At 44.3% G+C, this 15,267-nt stretch overlaps 1 protein-coding gene across 1 annotated transcript; it reads right to left on the bottom strand.

The window, feature by feature from the left end:
• Positions 1–4,899: 4,899 nt before the first annotated feature.
• On the bottom strand, positions 4,900–14,671 carry LOC102452472 (C->U-editing enzyme APOBEC-1-like). Its single transcript, XM_075901924.2, has 4 exons — positions 13,613–14,671; positions 9,483–9,902; positions 7,776–7,891; positions 4,900–7,066 (listed from the first exon to the last, which is right to left on the bottom strand). Exons 1-4 carry the CDS (start codon positions 13,632–13,634, stop codon positions 6,653–6,655), a joined length of 972 nt encoding a protein of 323 aa, XP_075758039.2. The 5' UTR covers positions 13,635–14,671; the 3' UTR covers positions 4,900–6,652.
• Between the last annotated feature and the right edge of the window lie 596 nt (positions 14,672–15,267).

Raw genomic sequence — 15,267 nt, 5'->3', positions numbered from 1 at the left:
ATGAGTTCCACATTCCCTTTGGTAAGGGTCTGTCTTGTGTTTTCCAGAATACAAGAAATACAGCATTTGATTAGCAAGAAACAAAAATAGGCACAAAAGAATATAGCTAATACTAAAACTATACCTTGCAAAATCCAAGTTCCCACATGTCCAAACCAGCCTCCCAACCAATTCCAGAGGGTCCAGTCTTCCCCCTGCCTTAGGCATTCCACAGTTCTTTCAATCTCTGAGACATCTTCCTTTACTTCTTTGCTGGTGTCAGAAATATACACACAGCATTCTCTTCCCACTAAGGCACAAACCTCGCCCTTACTAGCTAGGACATAGTCTAGGGCCATTCAGTTTTGGCTTTTTCTCACCCTGGCTCCTGAACCATTACATGTCCAGCAGTACTTTCCAATTGGGGTCAAGGCTAGGCGGATATACCCTGGGTTAGTAAACCCTTTATCCTGCCAAGTATCATTTGGCTTAGTTCACTAAACAGTGTGCCATTCATTTGAGTGTTGTTTAGTGGGACTGGAATCATTGGGATGCCTCCTTCTGAATGTACAGGACTGTGAGCACATATCCAGCAACCTGTAGAATTAAATTCTTGGGAAACTCGGTTCATTAAAAGCATAAACACATTTGAACTATATAGGTTATAACTGCTAGGTATTAAAAACAAGATTAAGCATAAGCTTAACATGAATTGTTTGTCCAGCCTCATGCTGGCTGTTCTTCAGGACTTCGTAGATTGCTTCACCTATCGCTGGCAGGTCCTTCTGGGCCGCAATTGGTACCTTGGCCTCGGTCTTTCAGGATCGTCTGCTTCAGGGCTTGGATTGCCGGCCCCAAGCCTGTGCTGATCCTTGTCTACTTCTGGACCTGGGTTTCTGGTACCAGGTCTGCGGTGATCCCCGTCTGCTTCTGGACCTGGGTCTCCAGTACCAGGTCTGCGGTGCTCCTTGTTGGGGCCAAATTCTGTAGGGGCCGGAACGGGTTTGCAGTGGGATGCGTGAATCCAGGTGGGCAATCCTTCACACTTTACAGCAGTATGGGTGGTTAGAAGGACTTGGTAGGGACCCTTCCACCTGGGTTCCAGGGCAGTCTTTCGCTTGTGAACTTTCACGCAAACCCAGTCTCCTGGTTGTAGTTTATGGCACGGCTCAGTCGGGACTCCTGGAAGGCGTCCTTAACCTGTGAATGACAGGACTGTACACACCTCATAAGTTCCTGACAATACTTGACTATGCTTCCTTTAACGAGTGTGGCATCAGCCAGGTTAATGTCTGGGCTGCTTAACAGTCTCAGAGGTCGGCCACATGCAATCTCATGTGGACTGAGTCCAATTTTCTGATTAGGAGTGGCTCTCATGCTCATTAGGGCAATCGGGAGTGCTACTATCTATGTTAAGCCAGAGTTCTCACATATTTTAGCAAGTTTGTTCTTTAAAATCCTGTTTCATCTTTCTACTGCTTCTGCACTCTCCAGGTGTCGTGCACAGTGCAGTGCTTGTCTGGTAGAGTAGTACTTTTCCAGTTTTTTTTTAACAATTTGCCCAATAAAGTGGGTACCTTTATCACTGGAGATCACAAGGTGTATTCCCCATGATGGGATGTAATGATTTAGAAGTTTCTTTGCCACTGTGATGGCATCAGCTTTCCTGCAGGAATAAGCTTCTACTCATCTCAAAAACAAGCAAACAATAACCAGCACATTATTCAAAAGATTGACATTTAAGCAATTGAATAAAGTCCATTTGTAAATTCAGAAATGGTCCCAAAGGCGGAGGTCTGGTTGCCAGAACTGTCTTTACAGGTTTACCCACGTTGTGGGCTTGGCAGACAGGGCAAGCCAGACAGTAATCTTTGGCTGCTTGGGAGAATTTGGGAGCAAACCAATTTTGTTTTAAGGATTGCTACCATCCCCCCCTTTGCCAACGTGCGATAATCCAGGGAGCACGAGGCAAGGTGAGGTAGCAAGACCACGGGGGCAACAGTGTGGCCATCAGAGCTGCACCACAAGTGGTCTGGGTGCAAGGTGCACCCTGCCAGTCTCCACTCCTTCTTTTCCAATTCTGGGGCTTGGTCTTGCAGGAGGGCCAGTTCTGACAGAGACGGCAAAGGAGCTGGTGATCATAGGAGAGAAGGGAAAAACAGCAGGTAGAGGAGCAGATTTCACTACATTCTAGACAGTACAAACTGCATAGCCTGCTACTAAAACTCTACTAGAATTATAAAAGCAAAAAAGCCATCTGTGTAAAGCACGAAGTTAAGATTATTCAAGGGACTTAAATTATTCTTTCATTCAAACAACAATATTGTACACACAACAATGTTAAAAATACATATATCAAAATTAAGACACACACAAGACAAATCTGGACAGAACACAGAACACAAACTTATTATGTCATGACACAGAACCATGGGTTTTTTTTCTTCAGTTAATTTTCAGATGATATTAGTGCTTCTTGATGATCTGAAAGACAAAGAAAACATTTCTACCCACATTGGGGTGGTGCATTATATTTTAGAACACTTTTTCTTTACAGATTTTTGCTACTTTTTGATCAGCCTGCTGTTACCCAACTAGCTTCGGAGGGTTTGAGTAAATTACTTCATTGTTTAATTATTAAGTTAAAGGTGGCATGCCTCAGTTTCCCTCTTGTACTGCAGACCAGGCTTTTTTTTTTTACTGCTACATAAACTTTCTTAGAACAAGGTGCTTGCTAGTTACTATTCCAGCAAGCAAAAGTTTTTCCTTTCCTGAAAAGAATCACATGCAATGTTACAGACTTACTTATGGGGGACAGTGCTCCCCCCCTTCCAGAACAGACAGGCAGTTTGCAGACACACACAACCTTGGATCTGAAAGCAAGCCAAAAGTGCTATCAGCTCAGCCTTGAACAGAAACACTGTGAAGTTTCTGGGATTGGATTTTTTTAAACAATAATTAGGTTCCTTGGAAGATACATTTAACCCTTAGGGTGCAGGTTTTACAAATTTACAATGTATAGATTCTATTCTTTTATGCGGTTAACCAATTAAGTTTCAGTAGAATTCCTTATTTTCTCTTTAATAGATTTAACAAAGTGTCTGTAGCCAAATGTTTAACTTGACTGTTTCATTGCTAAGATGATTAAAAGAGGCTGCAAGAAACAAGGAGTCATTTCTTAAAGCAGGGTTGTTGTTTTTTTCCCTCCCCCTTAGGATTTGGAGGAACACTTTCCTTAAACTGTTAAACTTATTTTAAACTTTGTGTTTTGCTTTGGATCGGGCAAGTTTGTTACAGGAGCCCGTGTTTTCAAAGGGAAGAGCTAATTCCTTTTAGTTATTTTTCATGTTTCCTCTCTATCTGTGTATGCGTTATAAAGAGGGATAGAGGGGTGATGTTGTGCCAAATTTTCCCCCCAAGCTTGGTTGATATGGGTGTGCCAACTGAGAAATCTTTTTTCTTTTTTTTCCCACTTCTTATGTGTTATTTTGGCACAGAGGTGCTGCAGCAACTTTTAAGTTACCTATCTTACTGCAGGGCGGATTTTTGCTTTTCTGAGCTTTACTTTCATCCCTCAGGGCTTTAATTTTTCCTCTTTTTCAATTTGTTAAATGCTTACAGGTCCTTGGACCATTATGCACATACATGTAGTACACAGGGGTGCCTTTCGGCAGAGTGGGGGGTGTTTAGACTAACCCCCACTTAAACTAACTTTACACACTCCAAAGAAAGAGTCTGCCGGGTCTAGACTGTCAGACCTTAGCAGCTCATGAAATAAGGGGAGTCGTCACTCCCTCACATATCCGCTGAGTCTTGAGGTTCAGCTGACCCCGCCCCCCCTTGCGTTCAGAGCTCCCTCATGGGAGAGCCCTGGTGCAGCTGAGATCAGCTCAAGTCTCAGACCTATGCAGAGGCATTCATTCTTCACTCATTACATTCATACTCATTTTTCTCACACATTTTTTTTTCACAATTTTTTTTCTCCTTTTTCACATTTTTCCGACAGTTTCCACATTTAGATGCATCTTTCTTTATTGTCCAATTCTCATGGGTGTTTCTATTAAGTGGCGCTGCCCTAAGACATCCGGCACTTAATATCAGATTTCATTAGGATCCTATACCAGAAGGCTCTTATCATAAAGGCACTGGAATTCCTGTAGACTGACCTACCCCCATTTTCTGCGCGCGCTTAAACAGATTCTGTAAGGCACTGAACTAAAAGTCCGCCTGCTTACACCTTCTGCGAGTCACCGAATTAAGAGATATCCACCTGCTCGCACTGGTCCCCCCCCTTTTGTTGCGAGGCACTGGACTCAAGGTCCACCTGGATCACAGGGGATTCCGGCACCCGTCCCAGCCCGGCAGAACATCACGTCCTGGCGCCTGGAGACAGCCTGGCGGAATGGGGTACTATGGCCTGGGGTTAGCCTCAGAGGTCAGTACTATGCCCACAAATAACAGAGAGAGACAACAAAGCTTCCCCACAGTTCCGTGTGCCGAGAGAGAGTAATGGCACCACACCAGCTTTTAGCGTCTGAACACAGAGGGTCCAGCACATGGCTGCCTCACTAGAGACACCGGTGTGCACTTTTGGAACTGTGACACATAAGACAGGCCTAATAGACAAAGACAGACACAGACAAACAAAATGTTAGCCGCTCCACAAAATTGAATTCCGTAGCGCCCCTTACACCAATGGCCGTCCGTCACTCCAAATCCCAAGCCCTCACAAGGGGTATGTCTACACTACCCTCCTAGTTCGAATTAGCGGGGTAATGTAGGCATACCGCACTTGCAAATGAAGCCCGGGATTTGAATTTCCCGGGCTTCATTTGCATAAATTGGGCACCGCCATTTTTAAATCCCTGCTCGTTCGAACCCCGTGCCGCGCGGCTACACGTGGCATGAACTAGGTAGTTCGGACTAGGCTTCCTAGTCCGAACTACCGTTACTCCTCATTCCACGAGCCTTAGCAACAAGATGGCGGACAGGTTCGAGGGAGTACATCTCCTGTCCCAACCAGCCCAATTAACACATACCAATAGCCCATCCTGTAGGCCTCTTCTCACGGGGTGACAGAAAGTTCACTCTGGTCTACGTGCTTGAGAGAAAAGCTGAAATGGTTTCTGATATACAAGATGGCTTCTAGCTAACCATAAAATGGCTTCTACAAAACCATTTAAACTATTATAAAAGGAGAGGCATCCGTCACGCCGTCTGTCACAGGGAACATTTGAGACTGCTCTGGAAGACTCAAGAAGTTTCTAGAAAATGCCAGAATGAGTGAGAAAACTATTGGGCTGAAGCCGTGTTTTCTGCCATGGGGCTCAGCTCCATTTCTGGGTGGCCCCGCCCCACAGAGCTCTACCCAGTTCCCAGGCAGCCCTCCTGGAGGGCTCAAGCCCCACGGTGGCAAAAGGGCTTCAGCCCATGGCAGAGGCCACCCAGGAATGGGGCTGGGCCCCACGGGGGGAGGTGTGGGTGCCAGGGAATGGAGCTGAACCCCACGGCGGTGAAAGGGCTTCATCTCCGCAGTGGGGCTGCCCGGGAACAGGGCTTCAACCCCACAGAAGCAAAAAGGCTTGAGCCCTTCAGCAGGTGCAGCCTGAGACAGGGCTGAGCGTCACCATGAGGGCTGCCTGAGAATGGAACTGCAGCCAACGGTGAGGGTGCAAGAGAAAGGAGCACCAGTGAAGGAGCCCAGCAGCAACTCCAAACCAGATCAACTCCAAACTTGAGTGTACGTTTACAGTCACAATGGGACGGGTAATGCTAGTAATAATAATTAATCAGTGCGTTTTTTAAAAAAAAATCCAGGTGCTGGGCCTCTATTTATTGGATAGTTTCAATATTGCTGAGGTGACACTTTTGTCTCACAGTAGGTCATTAGTGGTTTAGTGCTGCCACAGTCATTATGATGGCTAAGAAAAATGCACACTCTTTAAAAAAGCAGCAAAATTAAACAATAAGAGCGGCAGCTCACTAAAGTAAATGTTTGATTTATTTTATTGATAAGGTAATTTTGCAAATACAATGGAAAACAAAATCTAAAAACCTCCTCCCCAACAGAAAAATCATACTAAATAATAAGCTTGGAAGAGTAAAGAGTCTTCCAGGCCTTGGAGTATCAATATTTATCACAAATTATTTCCTCACAAAACTGTTCATAGGAGCAAATGTTTAGATTATTCATAATAAATGTGTTGGCTAAAGAATGTTAAAAAGTGTTTTCCCTAGTTTACATCCTCACCCTCTTAAGAACATAAGAACATAAGAATGGGCCGTACTGGGTCAGACCAAAGGTCCATCCAGCCCAGTATCCTGTCTACCGACAATGGCCAATGCCAGATGCCCCAGGGGGAGTGAATCAAACAGGCAATGATCAAGCGATCTCGCTCCTGCCATCCATCTCCACCCACTGACAAACAGAGACTGGGGACACCATTCCTTACCCATCCTGGCTAATAGCCATTTATGGACTTAACCTCCATGAATTTATTTAGTTCTCTTTCAAACCATGTTATAGTCCTATAGTCTTGTGTAATTCAAAGTGGGTGCACAGGTTTGTGACTCCCAGAGATTTATTTTTCTATGAATATCCAAAGGGTTCCATTCTAGAGCCTGTTATTTTGTTGTTGCTGTTGATTGGCTAATGGTCTAGGCTTGAATCCTGTTACTGTCGCTGATTGGCTGGTAGTGCTGGCCTAAAGACAGGTCTGGTCAATGGTCCTGGCCCAATCATTAGTGGCTGCTGGTGACTGACTGCTGGTCCAGGAATAAACATTCGCTGTTGCAGGTGACTGACAATGGGTCCAGGCCCACACATTAGTGGCTGATAATGACTAACTGGTAGTCTAGACCTAAATGCTGGCTGTTGTAGGTGACTGATAGATAGTCCAGGCCCAAATGCTAGTGAGTGCTGATGATTGGCTGCTGATTCATGCCAGTAGTGTGGTGATGTCACATGAATGGCTTCTGTGTTAACCCTTTGCCGAGGCATTAGGTGACCATACTCTGGTTGAATAAGACTACAACTCGGAATCTGGTTGCTTCTTGCTGGGCAGATCTGTAAGCTGTCTCGAAATCCCTGGTGGGAAAGGTGGGAAAGATGAAATATTAATTTAAAAAACACTTGGAGGTTAACAACTAAACATAATGACGTTAGAATCATTCACGTATGGGTAAGATCTGCAAACACCTGCAACACTTTCATAAATGTGTGTCCGGCTCATGAGCATTTCAAATGTAATGCAGATGCAGCCTGCCCAAAAGAACAATAAACTTCTCAGGCCCTGCCCACGAGCTACAGCACTGCCATGGAACCATGTCACTCAGATCCAAGGAGAATTCAGGAGAGGTCCATGGAAAGTTAATAGCCTTATCAGGTCCGGACACAGGGGAGGTGTGAAAGGTACCAAAGCACCCTGTCCCCATGGTTCTCCAAGTGAGCATGCTCTGGCCAGCCAGGGGAAGGCAGGAGCAGTGCACGGTCTGTGCCTCCCTTCCCCTTGCTTTGGCCAGCCAGGGAAAGGCTAGAGCTGATTTCCATGCTTACTTGGGGGATATCGGGGGTGCATTCACACCCTTGGATCACAGAAATTCCTGCATACAGGCCTGACCTTATGAATTCTTCAGTCACTGGCTGCTGTAGCTCAGCCATGAAAATGGCCATTCAGAATTAGGAAAGATTTCAAGGGCTTCAGCAGAGATGCATGAACTAGCATGATGGTGTCCTCTGGATACCTCATCTGTACATGACTTTGGATTGAGTCTTTTCCTTCCAAAGATCTACTAACCTGAAGGATCAACTGGAGTTCAAAAGAAAAGAACATTATCCATGGGGTGAGGTGCCACGGCCAGTAATCATCTCCCTGTTGATGGCTGACAAATGTTCTCCAACAATAGTTGTAAGCTGAGGAAACAGAATTATCCAGTCACACAAATTAAAAGACAGGTCAAGAGGCCACGCAATTCACTGCTCTGTGAGAGGTCAATATGGTTCGAGAAAGATTAAATTGCTATGTAACTGCCATGAAAACAGAGCATTCTTTTTTCCTTTTTATTTACTGAGGAAGTTTTAATAGGCTCACAAATCCTTGCCATGTAAATATCAGAGACAAAATAATATACATTGCAACAGTGAACTTTTGTTTACAACAGGGGGTTTCAAAGTACAGTCGCAACCCAGTACTGGGTTGTGGAATGCCAGGCACCGGGTTGCTTTGCTGTAGGGTGACCAGGTAACTAGTGGGGCTTGCTCAGGCAGGCTTCCTCCCTGTCCTGGAACCACGGACCTCACTATCCCAGAAGTGGCCAGAAGCAGGTTCAGTTCCTAAGTGGGGGCCACAGAGCTTCACGCACTGACCTCCCCCTGAGCACTGGCTCAGTATTCCCATTGACTGATTCCCGGCCAATGGGAGCCTGGGTGGAGGTACCTGTGTGTGAGAGCAGTGCACAGAGCTGCTTGCACCTCTCTGCCTAGGACTCAGACCTGCTATTGGCTGCTTCCAAGGCACAGCGTGGTCTGAGGTGCCAGGACAGGTGGGAAGCCAGTCTTAGAATCCCTGCTGCTCTGCTAACTGTGAGTCGCTGTAGGTAAGCCCATGCTCAGCCCAGTGCCCCAAACCTCTACCCTAGCCCTGAGCCCCTCCTGCACCCAAACTCCCTCATTCCTGGCCCCAGCCCTGAGCCCCTCCTGCACCCAACCCCCCTCATTCCTAGCCCCAGCCTGGAGCCCACACTCTAGTCAAAAGATATAATTATCTTGGGTCACAGACATCAACAATTTTCTTCAGTTGGACCATGAGAAAAAAAGTTTGAAAATCATTGGTTTAGAAAAACATGATACGGTATTAGAAACATCACATCTCTTTACGGAACAGAATGCTACCATATTACATAGCATGTGGCTAACAAACCAGGTACTTGTATTCAATTTTCTTATTCTAAAATACTGGACAGGTGCACCGGGGGGTTATGCAGTTGAATGTACTTTGTCAGACTATTGAAAAAAAAAAGATGTTTTTTGGTCTCTCTATTTTGCTGAGTTTATTGAACTGGTGTGTTAAGAGAGAGAATCTTTTTATCAAAGAAAAGCTCCAGTTTGGCACTGAATTAAAGATTGATATTAATGAAAGTCTCTTGATGGCACTAGAAAATGAAATTTGCAATTTATCCTAGGAAGAGGATGGGCCCTGGTGAGTGTGTAGCTGTGCCTCTCATGCCCTCCTCGCCAGTGTGATTTAATCTTTCCCTATGAGACCACAAATAACAGGGAACAATGTTCTATTTGCATGTTGCAGCCAGTCCTTGGCCTCGCAGCTCTGACTAACAAAGGGGACAAAAGTGTTCAATGCAGGGTCTGTAATGAAAATGACTTTTCTCCATTATACACCAAAGTCCTGCTAAAATCAAGAACATAGAAATGAAATGTCCCACAGCCCTGTCCTTCAAACCTGTTTATTCTTCCAGCTCTCTTTCCACCCAAAGGAATGGTTGGTTACCTGAGAGGTTCATGACTCTTATGGTGACTCCGTTCATCACCAGGTCACGAAGGCCTTGACGGTTGCATTCTTCTTCATGCCGAAAGAGCCGCGCTACATATATTTCTAGGTTCACTTTGGGATATGCCTTCCGAAACTCTACCACAGATTGGGAGCATTTCCAACAAGGACTCCAGGACAGGAACCAGGTGACAGAGCAGTGAGTCAAAGGATTCAGAGATCTTTCCTTGAAGGCATTTTCCAGGAAGTTGACTTCAGCATGCTGGGTGTAGGTGTTTCGGTACCAGTTTCTCCATATCTTGGTGCTCTTCACCCATCTGATTTCATAGAGCAGATAAGTAACCTTAGGAAGTGCACTCGGATCATAAACATCCTTAAACTCCTTTGGCTGTATCTTCCACCTTAAATATGAGTCAGTCACTGTAAAAACGTAATGTCCATTAATGGCACTTTCAGTGGCCCTGTTCTACACAGCCAATTCCAGATGCCAAAACGAGAGACTCAGGTCCACAGACACATAAATAGAGGGACACCAAGAAAAAAAGAGAGAGAGAGAGAGAGAGAAGATTTAGAATACAAGTGAATGAGAGAGACTATCTGGAATCTTCCATCCCTCTTTCCAGAACCCTCTATGGAACAGTTCAGGTTTGGGGATATAGAAGTGTTAAGTGACCTATTAGAAAATATATTTGGAAAATTTTCTCTCTCACAGAAACGCAGAATAAGACAGGAAAAAGATCCTGGAACTCTGCCTTTTTGTGGTCACAGAAATCAATTGCATGAGTCTCCTAACCTGGTCCTAACAGATGACCCATGTTCAATGCTACTGAACAGAATGTAATTCTGGCATGACATCTCTTATATTCCTTAGGGAAGAAGAAATCTTTCTGAATCTTGTTTGCAGTGATCTCATTAACCCTGCATGTTAAACCTCTAGAGAAGCATCTAAATCCTCTTTATAATCCAAGATGTAATTAGGCCCAGATCTTCAAAGGTGTTCAAGCATCTAACACCGATGGAAATCAGTGGATGTCAGGTGCTTACGTACCTTTGAGAATTTTGGCTTTGGTGTCCAAGGAGGTGCCTGTTGTTATCTTTACTTTAATCTCCAGAGAACAGAGTCTTTCTAAGACACATCTGAAAATTATGTAATTAATGATAAGCTCTGACTGCCATGGACTGTGATCCTCATCTAAGTGGGTAGCAGATTTCTAGCTATGGTTACACTGATGAAGCACAATTGAAAGAGAGGCCAGTTCTGGGGCCCTTGGTCTGACAGAAGACCTCCTATGACTGGGCATTTGGGCTGCCTGACATTATATGCTTTATTTAATGTTGCTATATTGCATTTTCAGGAGATATATTTAGGCTATTAGAAAATAACTATTTCTTGTTACTTGTACTGAGAAACAAAAAACAAAACTGAAGAAACACAGCACAGGAGCACTGAGAACAAACATTTAAAAAATGGAGGGCACTTTTTAAATGTTAATTTACCCCTAAATATCAGGAGTTAATATTTAATAAAAAAAACCTCAGGTCTTTAAAATTCCTTCAATAGCACTTTTCTGTCCACTGTTTTCATGTCTCTTTCATGACTCTTTACATGCTCAGCCATATACAAGCATCTACTTGGCTAGGCCCTGATCCAAAGCCCATTGTGTTGCCTGCTTTTCAGAGATTAATATTATTATAAAGGCTCGCCAATCACTTTGTCCAAAAGATAATGAGTCTTGTTCTGGAATCAAATGACACAGAATTAAATATAGAGACTTCAGTGCCTTGTAAGGACCCTTAGGACATACGGCAAGAACTCTCAGGCTCCGGACAAAACATATCCAGAGAAACTTTTATTAAAATAAGTGAATAAGCTCCAAGCCAGAACCAAAAAGGACTAGTGCTCTATAGGGGGTTCCTTTAGGAAACTCTGAGATTAGCATACTTACACCCCTCCTTTGGGGACCTGATGGTAAGAGGCAAAGGACCAGCCTTGCTTCTGGCTTGCCAAATGAATCCAATGGTCCAGGTCCCTCAGTGCCAAGACTGCTAGTGAATAATAAAGCTGATGGGTCAAACGCTGAGTAGCCAAGTTAACCATAGATGGCTAAGAGACTCCAAAGGCAAGATGAAGAAAAGGCTCCCTCCACATGCTTGTTTGCCCTCTCATAGGCCCTGAGCACTGTTCTGATAGTCATGCTAACATCCAGCCTTCCATTTCAAAATCTAATTTCCTCACCTCTTATCAGAGTGCACTTGTTCTATTGACTAGCATATCAATGCCAATTAGCTCATTTTCAGACCTTCCACTTCTTGTCCAAACTGGTTTAAAGTTTTTACTTCCATGTTCTTGTAGTGTTCCCTGATCACCTTCAAGTTCTGACTTGCATAGGTAAACACGTCAAATTCCCCCAAAATCTGAAAGGGTGACTGTTAGGCCATGTATCTATGCTGAACATAGCTTACTTAACAATGCTTATGCCAACTTGCTTAAGCTAACTGTGACAGCCATGTCAGGAGCCCCCAACCCTGCACCCCCATCCGCAGCCAGATGTGACTCTCACCCAGCCAGTAGAGTAGAAAGTTTTATTGGTCCTCCGGGACACAGCAAAGCCCAGGAGCGATAGCATAGACAGAGAGCAGAAAGCCTTATTCCTCTTGTGGGGAAGGGCTCACGGGCCCTGAACCCCCCTTTCCTGCTCTCAGTCTGCTCTTATCTTCCCCCAGTTGCAGGGCTGGCCTTACCATGAGGCGAATTGAGGCGGCCGCCTCAGGTGCCAGAATGTGGGGTGTGTCACTAGGACCCAGAGTGTAGAAAATTGTGTCTCCTGCAGGTGCGTATGTAGGTAGCAGAGCAGTCTCATGAGAGGAGTAGAACAGGAAAAAGGCAGAATTGAGACCTTGCAAAGTTTTGGCCCAAGCAAGGGGCCATAAGGGCGTTATTTGAGCTCCCCACTTCAAGTGCCAAAATGTTGTGGGCCGGCCCTGCCCAGACGAGACTAACTCAGACTCCCAGCAACTGGTCACTCAGCCCGCAGACAGCCCCACCTCTTGCTTTGTTCAGATTCCTCCACCTAGCCCAGCTGTCAAGCCAGCTGGGCCATTGCTTATGTACTTCCCCTTAGGGACCCATCCCCCATTGGCCACTGCACACACAGACACACACAAAGCCTATGCAGACCAGCACAGGGCAGTAGGGGTGACAGCACACAGCACAACAAAGCAACCAGTGAATGCAAAACCAGAGTAGATCCAGGGCCACAAGAGTGGACAGAATCCCTACTATGTTACACTAACCATACAGGATTCAAACCTGTAGTTTCCTTGCATTACAGTTAAACATAATAAAGCAATCTAATACAAAATACAAGCCAAATATAATAACCCAAACAAGCATACCAACAAATAAAGACAGAATAAGCCAAAAATAAAGGCAGAATAAAGCAAGTCAGCAGGCTGGCCCTATAGGCTACAATTGAAATCAGCAAAAAGACGTCCCTTGACTTCAATGGACTTTGGGTCAGGCCCATAAGATACGCCCATGAAATGACATAGGAGTGGAGATTTTATACCAATATAGATATTTAGTTACACTGGTGCAAGTTTTCTAAGCCCATACAGATGGACATGAACACATATGCACAGACACACAAAAGAATCGGAACTGTCTGAGGAAAGATGGGCACAATGGGATGTGCTAATTTTTTAAAAAATTGTTGCTTTAACTTTTCATAAAACCAGTATTTATATATACTATACCTTTTAACTAAGACTTCTTCAGCTCTGCTGTATTTTCTTACTCTTTGTCTTTGTAAGAAGTACTTATTTATTACTGATGTAAGAAAATCATTGTCAGTAATTTCATTTTTTTTTACTGAAAAGATAGTATCTAAAAATACCATATATGTATAAACATGTGCAGAGTGATAAACAGTCTGGATTTATCTACCAACTATACATATCTCATATACATAAATCCACCACATTCATACAGATGCACATACATATGTGCACACATAAATGTATGTAGCCATGAAGACACACAAATGCACATGTATACCGTATTGATATAGCCACACATATAGGCATATATTGCAAACAGGTACACACATAAACTAATGTTGCACCCTTACCTCTCTCACAGCCAGAAACCATGGTTCTCCCTAACTAAAGCCATAAATCTGTCTTCTTTTACTAGTATGCTTTTTTCCCTTTCAGTTTCTATTCCTGATGACAGAAACTTAGGAGATTAAGAAGCCTGTAGTACCCAAATAGTGACTAATGATTCAGCTCTGGGAAGTTAGGTTCTAAATGATGTGGGGGCATAGACCTCAGAACTGATGTAAAATCGTTCTTAAAAAAAACTATTGTTGTGTATACAGACAGTTACACAAAATAACTAGATAAATTAATGGAGGATAGGTCCATCAATGACTGTTAGCCAGAATGGGCAGGGATGGTGTCTTGAGCCACTGTTTGCCAGAAGTTGGGAATGGGTGACAGGAGATGGAGCCCTTGATTACCTGTTCATTCCCTCTGGGGCACCCAGCATTGGCCACTATCAGAAGATCCAGATTGAGCTGGGGATGGGTAGATAATATACTGGGTAGCGCTTACTGAAATAAACAGCAGCCTACTGTAGGAAAAAGGGAAGGAGGAAATGACCCAGGGAGGCTGACTTGAGGCACTCCAGAATGGTCAGCCCTTGCATGGCCCTGGCTCAGAAGCTGATAGAGCAAGTGGGATCCTCTATCCCTTACACTGTGACCGATAGGTGGAGTGGCAACCAGAGACTGCCACCACAAGATAGACCCCTGACCTGGCCAGAGTGCCCTCTGAATATTAATTTATATTTACTAATACATTTCTTGCTAGAAACTTGATCGGTAAAACACACTGCAAATAATTTTTTAATATGTATTCACAGAAAAGGTTTTATTAACTCCCAAGGGCATGTTTCACATGCCCCACATATATTTTCTTCTTACTTACCTGTTTTACACCAGTGTATATCTGTGGACTTCAGTGGAGTTATTCCTCATTTACTTTGGTATCAGTGAGAGAAGAATGATACCAATGATACCTAGTGCATTTGCAGAAAGCACAAATATAACTACATGCCCACCCAACCATATGTATATATACTCTGTGGGTACGTCTAAACTACATGGTTCCATCGACGGAGCCATGTAGATTTGTTTGTTTGGCAAAGTCAAATGAAGCCGCGATTTAAATGATCGTGGCTTCATTTAAATTTACATGGCTGCCGCGCTGAGCCGACAAACAGCTGATCAGCTGTTTGTCCGCTCAGCTCGCTAGTCTGGACGCTCCCCTGCCGACATCAAAGCCCTTTGTCGGCAGCCCCGGTAAACCTCATCCCACGAGGAATAACAGGGCTGCTGACAAAGGGCTTTGATGTCGTCAGGGGAGCGTCCAGACTAGCGCGCTGAGCAGACAAACAGCTGATCAGCTGTTTGTCGGCTCAGCACGGCAGCCATGTAAATTTAAAGGAAGCCGCGATCATTTAAATCGCAGCTTCATTTGACTTTGCCTATGTGTCTAATCTACATGCCTCTGACGACAGAGGCACGTAGTCTAGACACAGCCTGGGTGATGCTGCACCCCATATACTTCAAAATTATATGATGAGGACATAATTATGCTGCATCTTGTATAAGATATGTCTTGCAAGATGTCTATAGAAAAGTTGTGATTTGTTGGCCATGATTATCCTATTTGTGTGCCTGTATCATGTTTGTACCTGAAGTGATTGATATTGTCTATGAAT

The sequence above is a fragment of the Pelodiscus sinensis genome, chromosome 1, assembly GCF_052426305.1.
Source record: "Pelodiscus sinensis isolate ZL-2025 chromosome 1, ASM5242630v1, whole genome shotgun sequence".
NCBI lineage: Eukaryota > Metazoa > Chordata > Testudines > Trionychidae > Pelodiscus > Pelodiscus sinensis.
This window is presented reverse-complemented; position numbering and strand designations above follow the sequence as displayed.

Bases quoted from the DNA above. Each gene is read 5' to 3' on its own strand.
- LOC102452472 (XM_075901924.2), bottom strand. From the start codon at position 13,634: ATGGTTTCTGGCTGTGAGAGAG. The intron at 9,903-13,612 runs GTAAGGGTGCAA...ACGTTTTTACAG, and splicing joins GGTTTCTGGCTGTGAGAGAG to TGACTGACTCATATTTAAGG. The intron at 7,892-9,482 runs GTAACCAACCAT...CTGTTTCCTCAG, and splicing joins AAGAGTCATGAACCTCTCAG to CTTACAACTATTGTTGGAGA.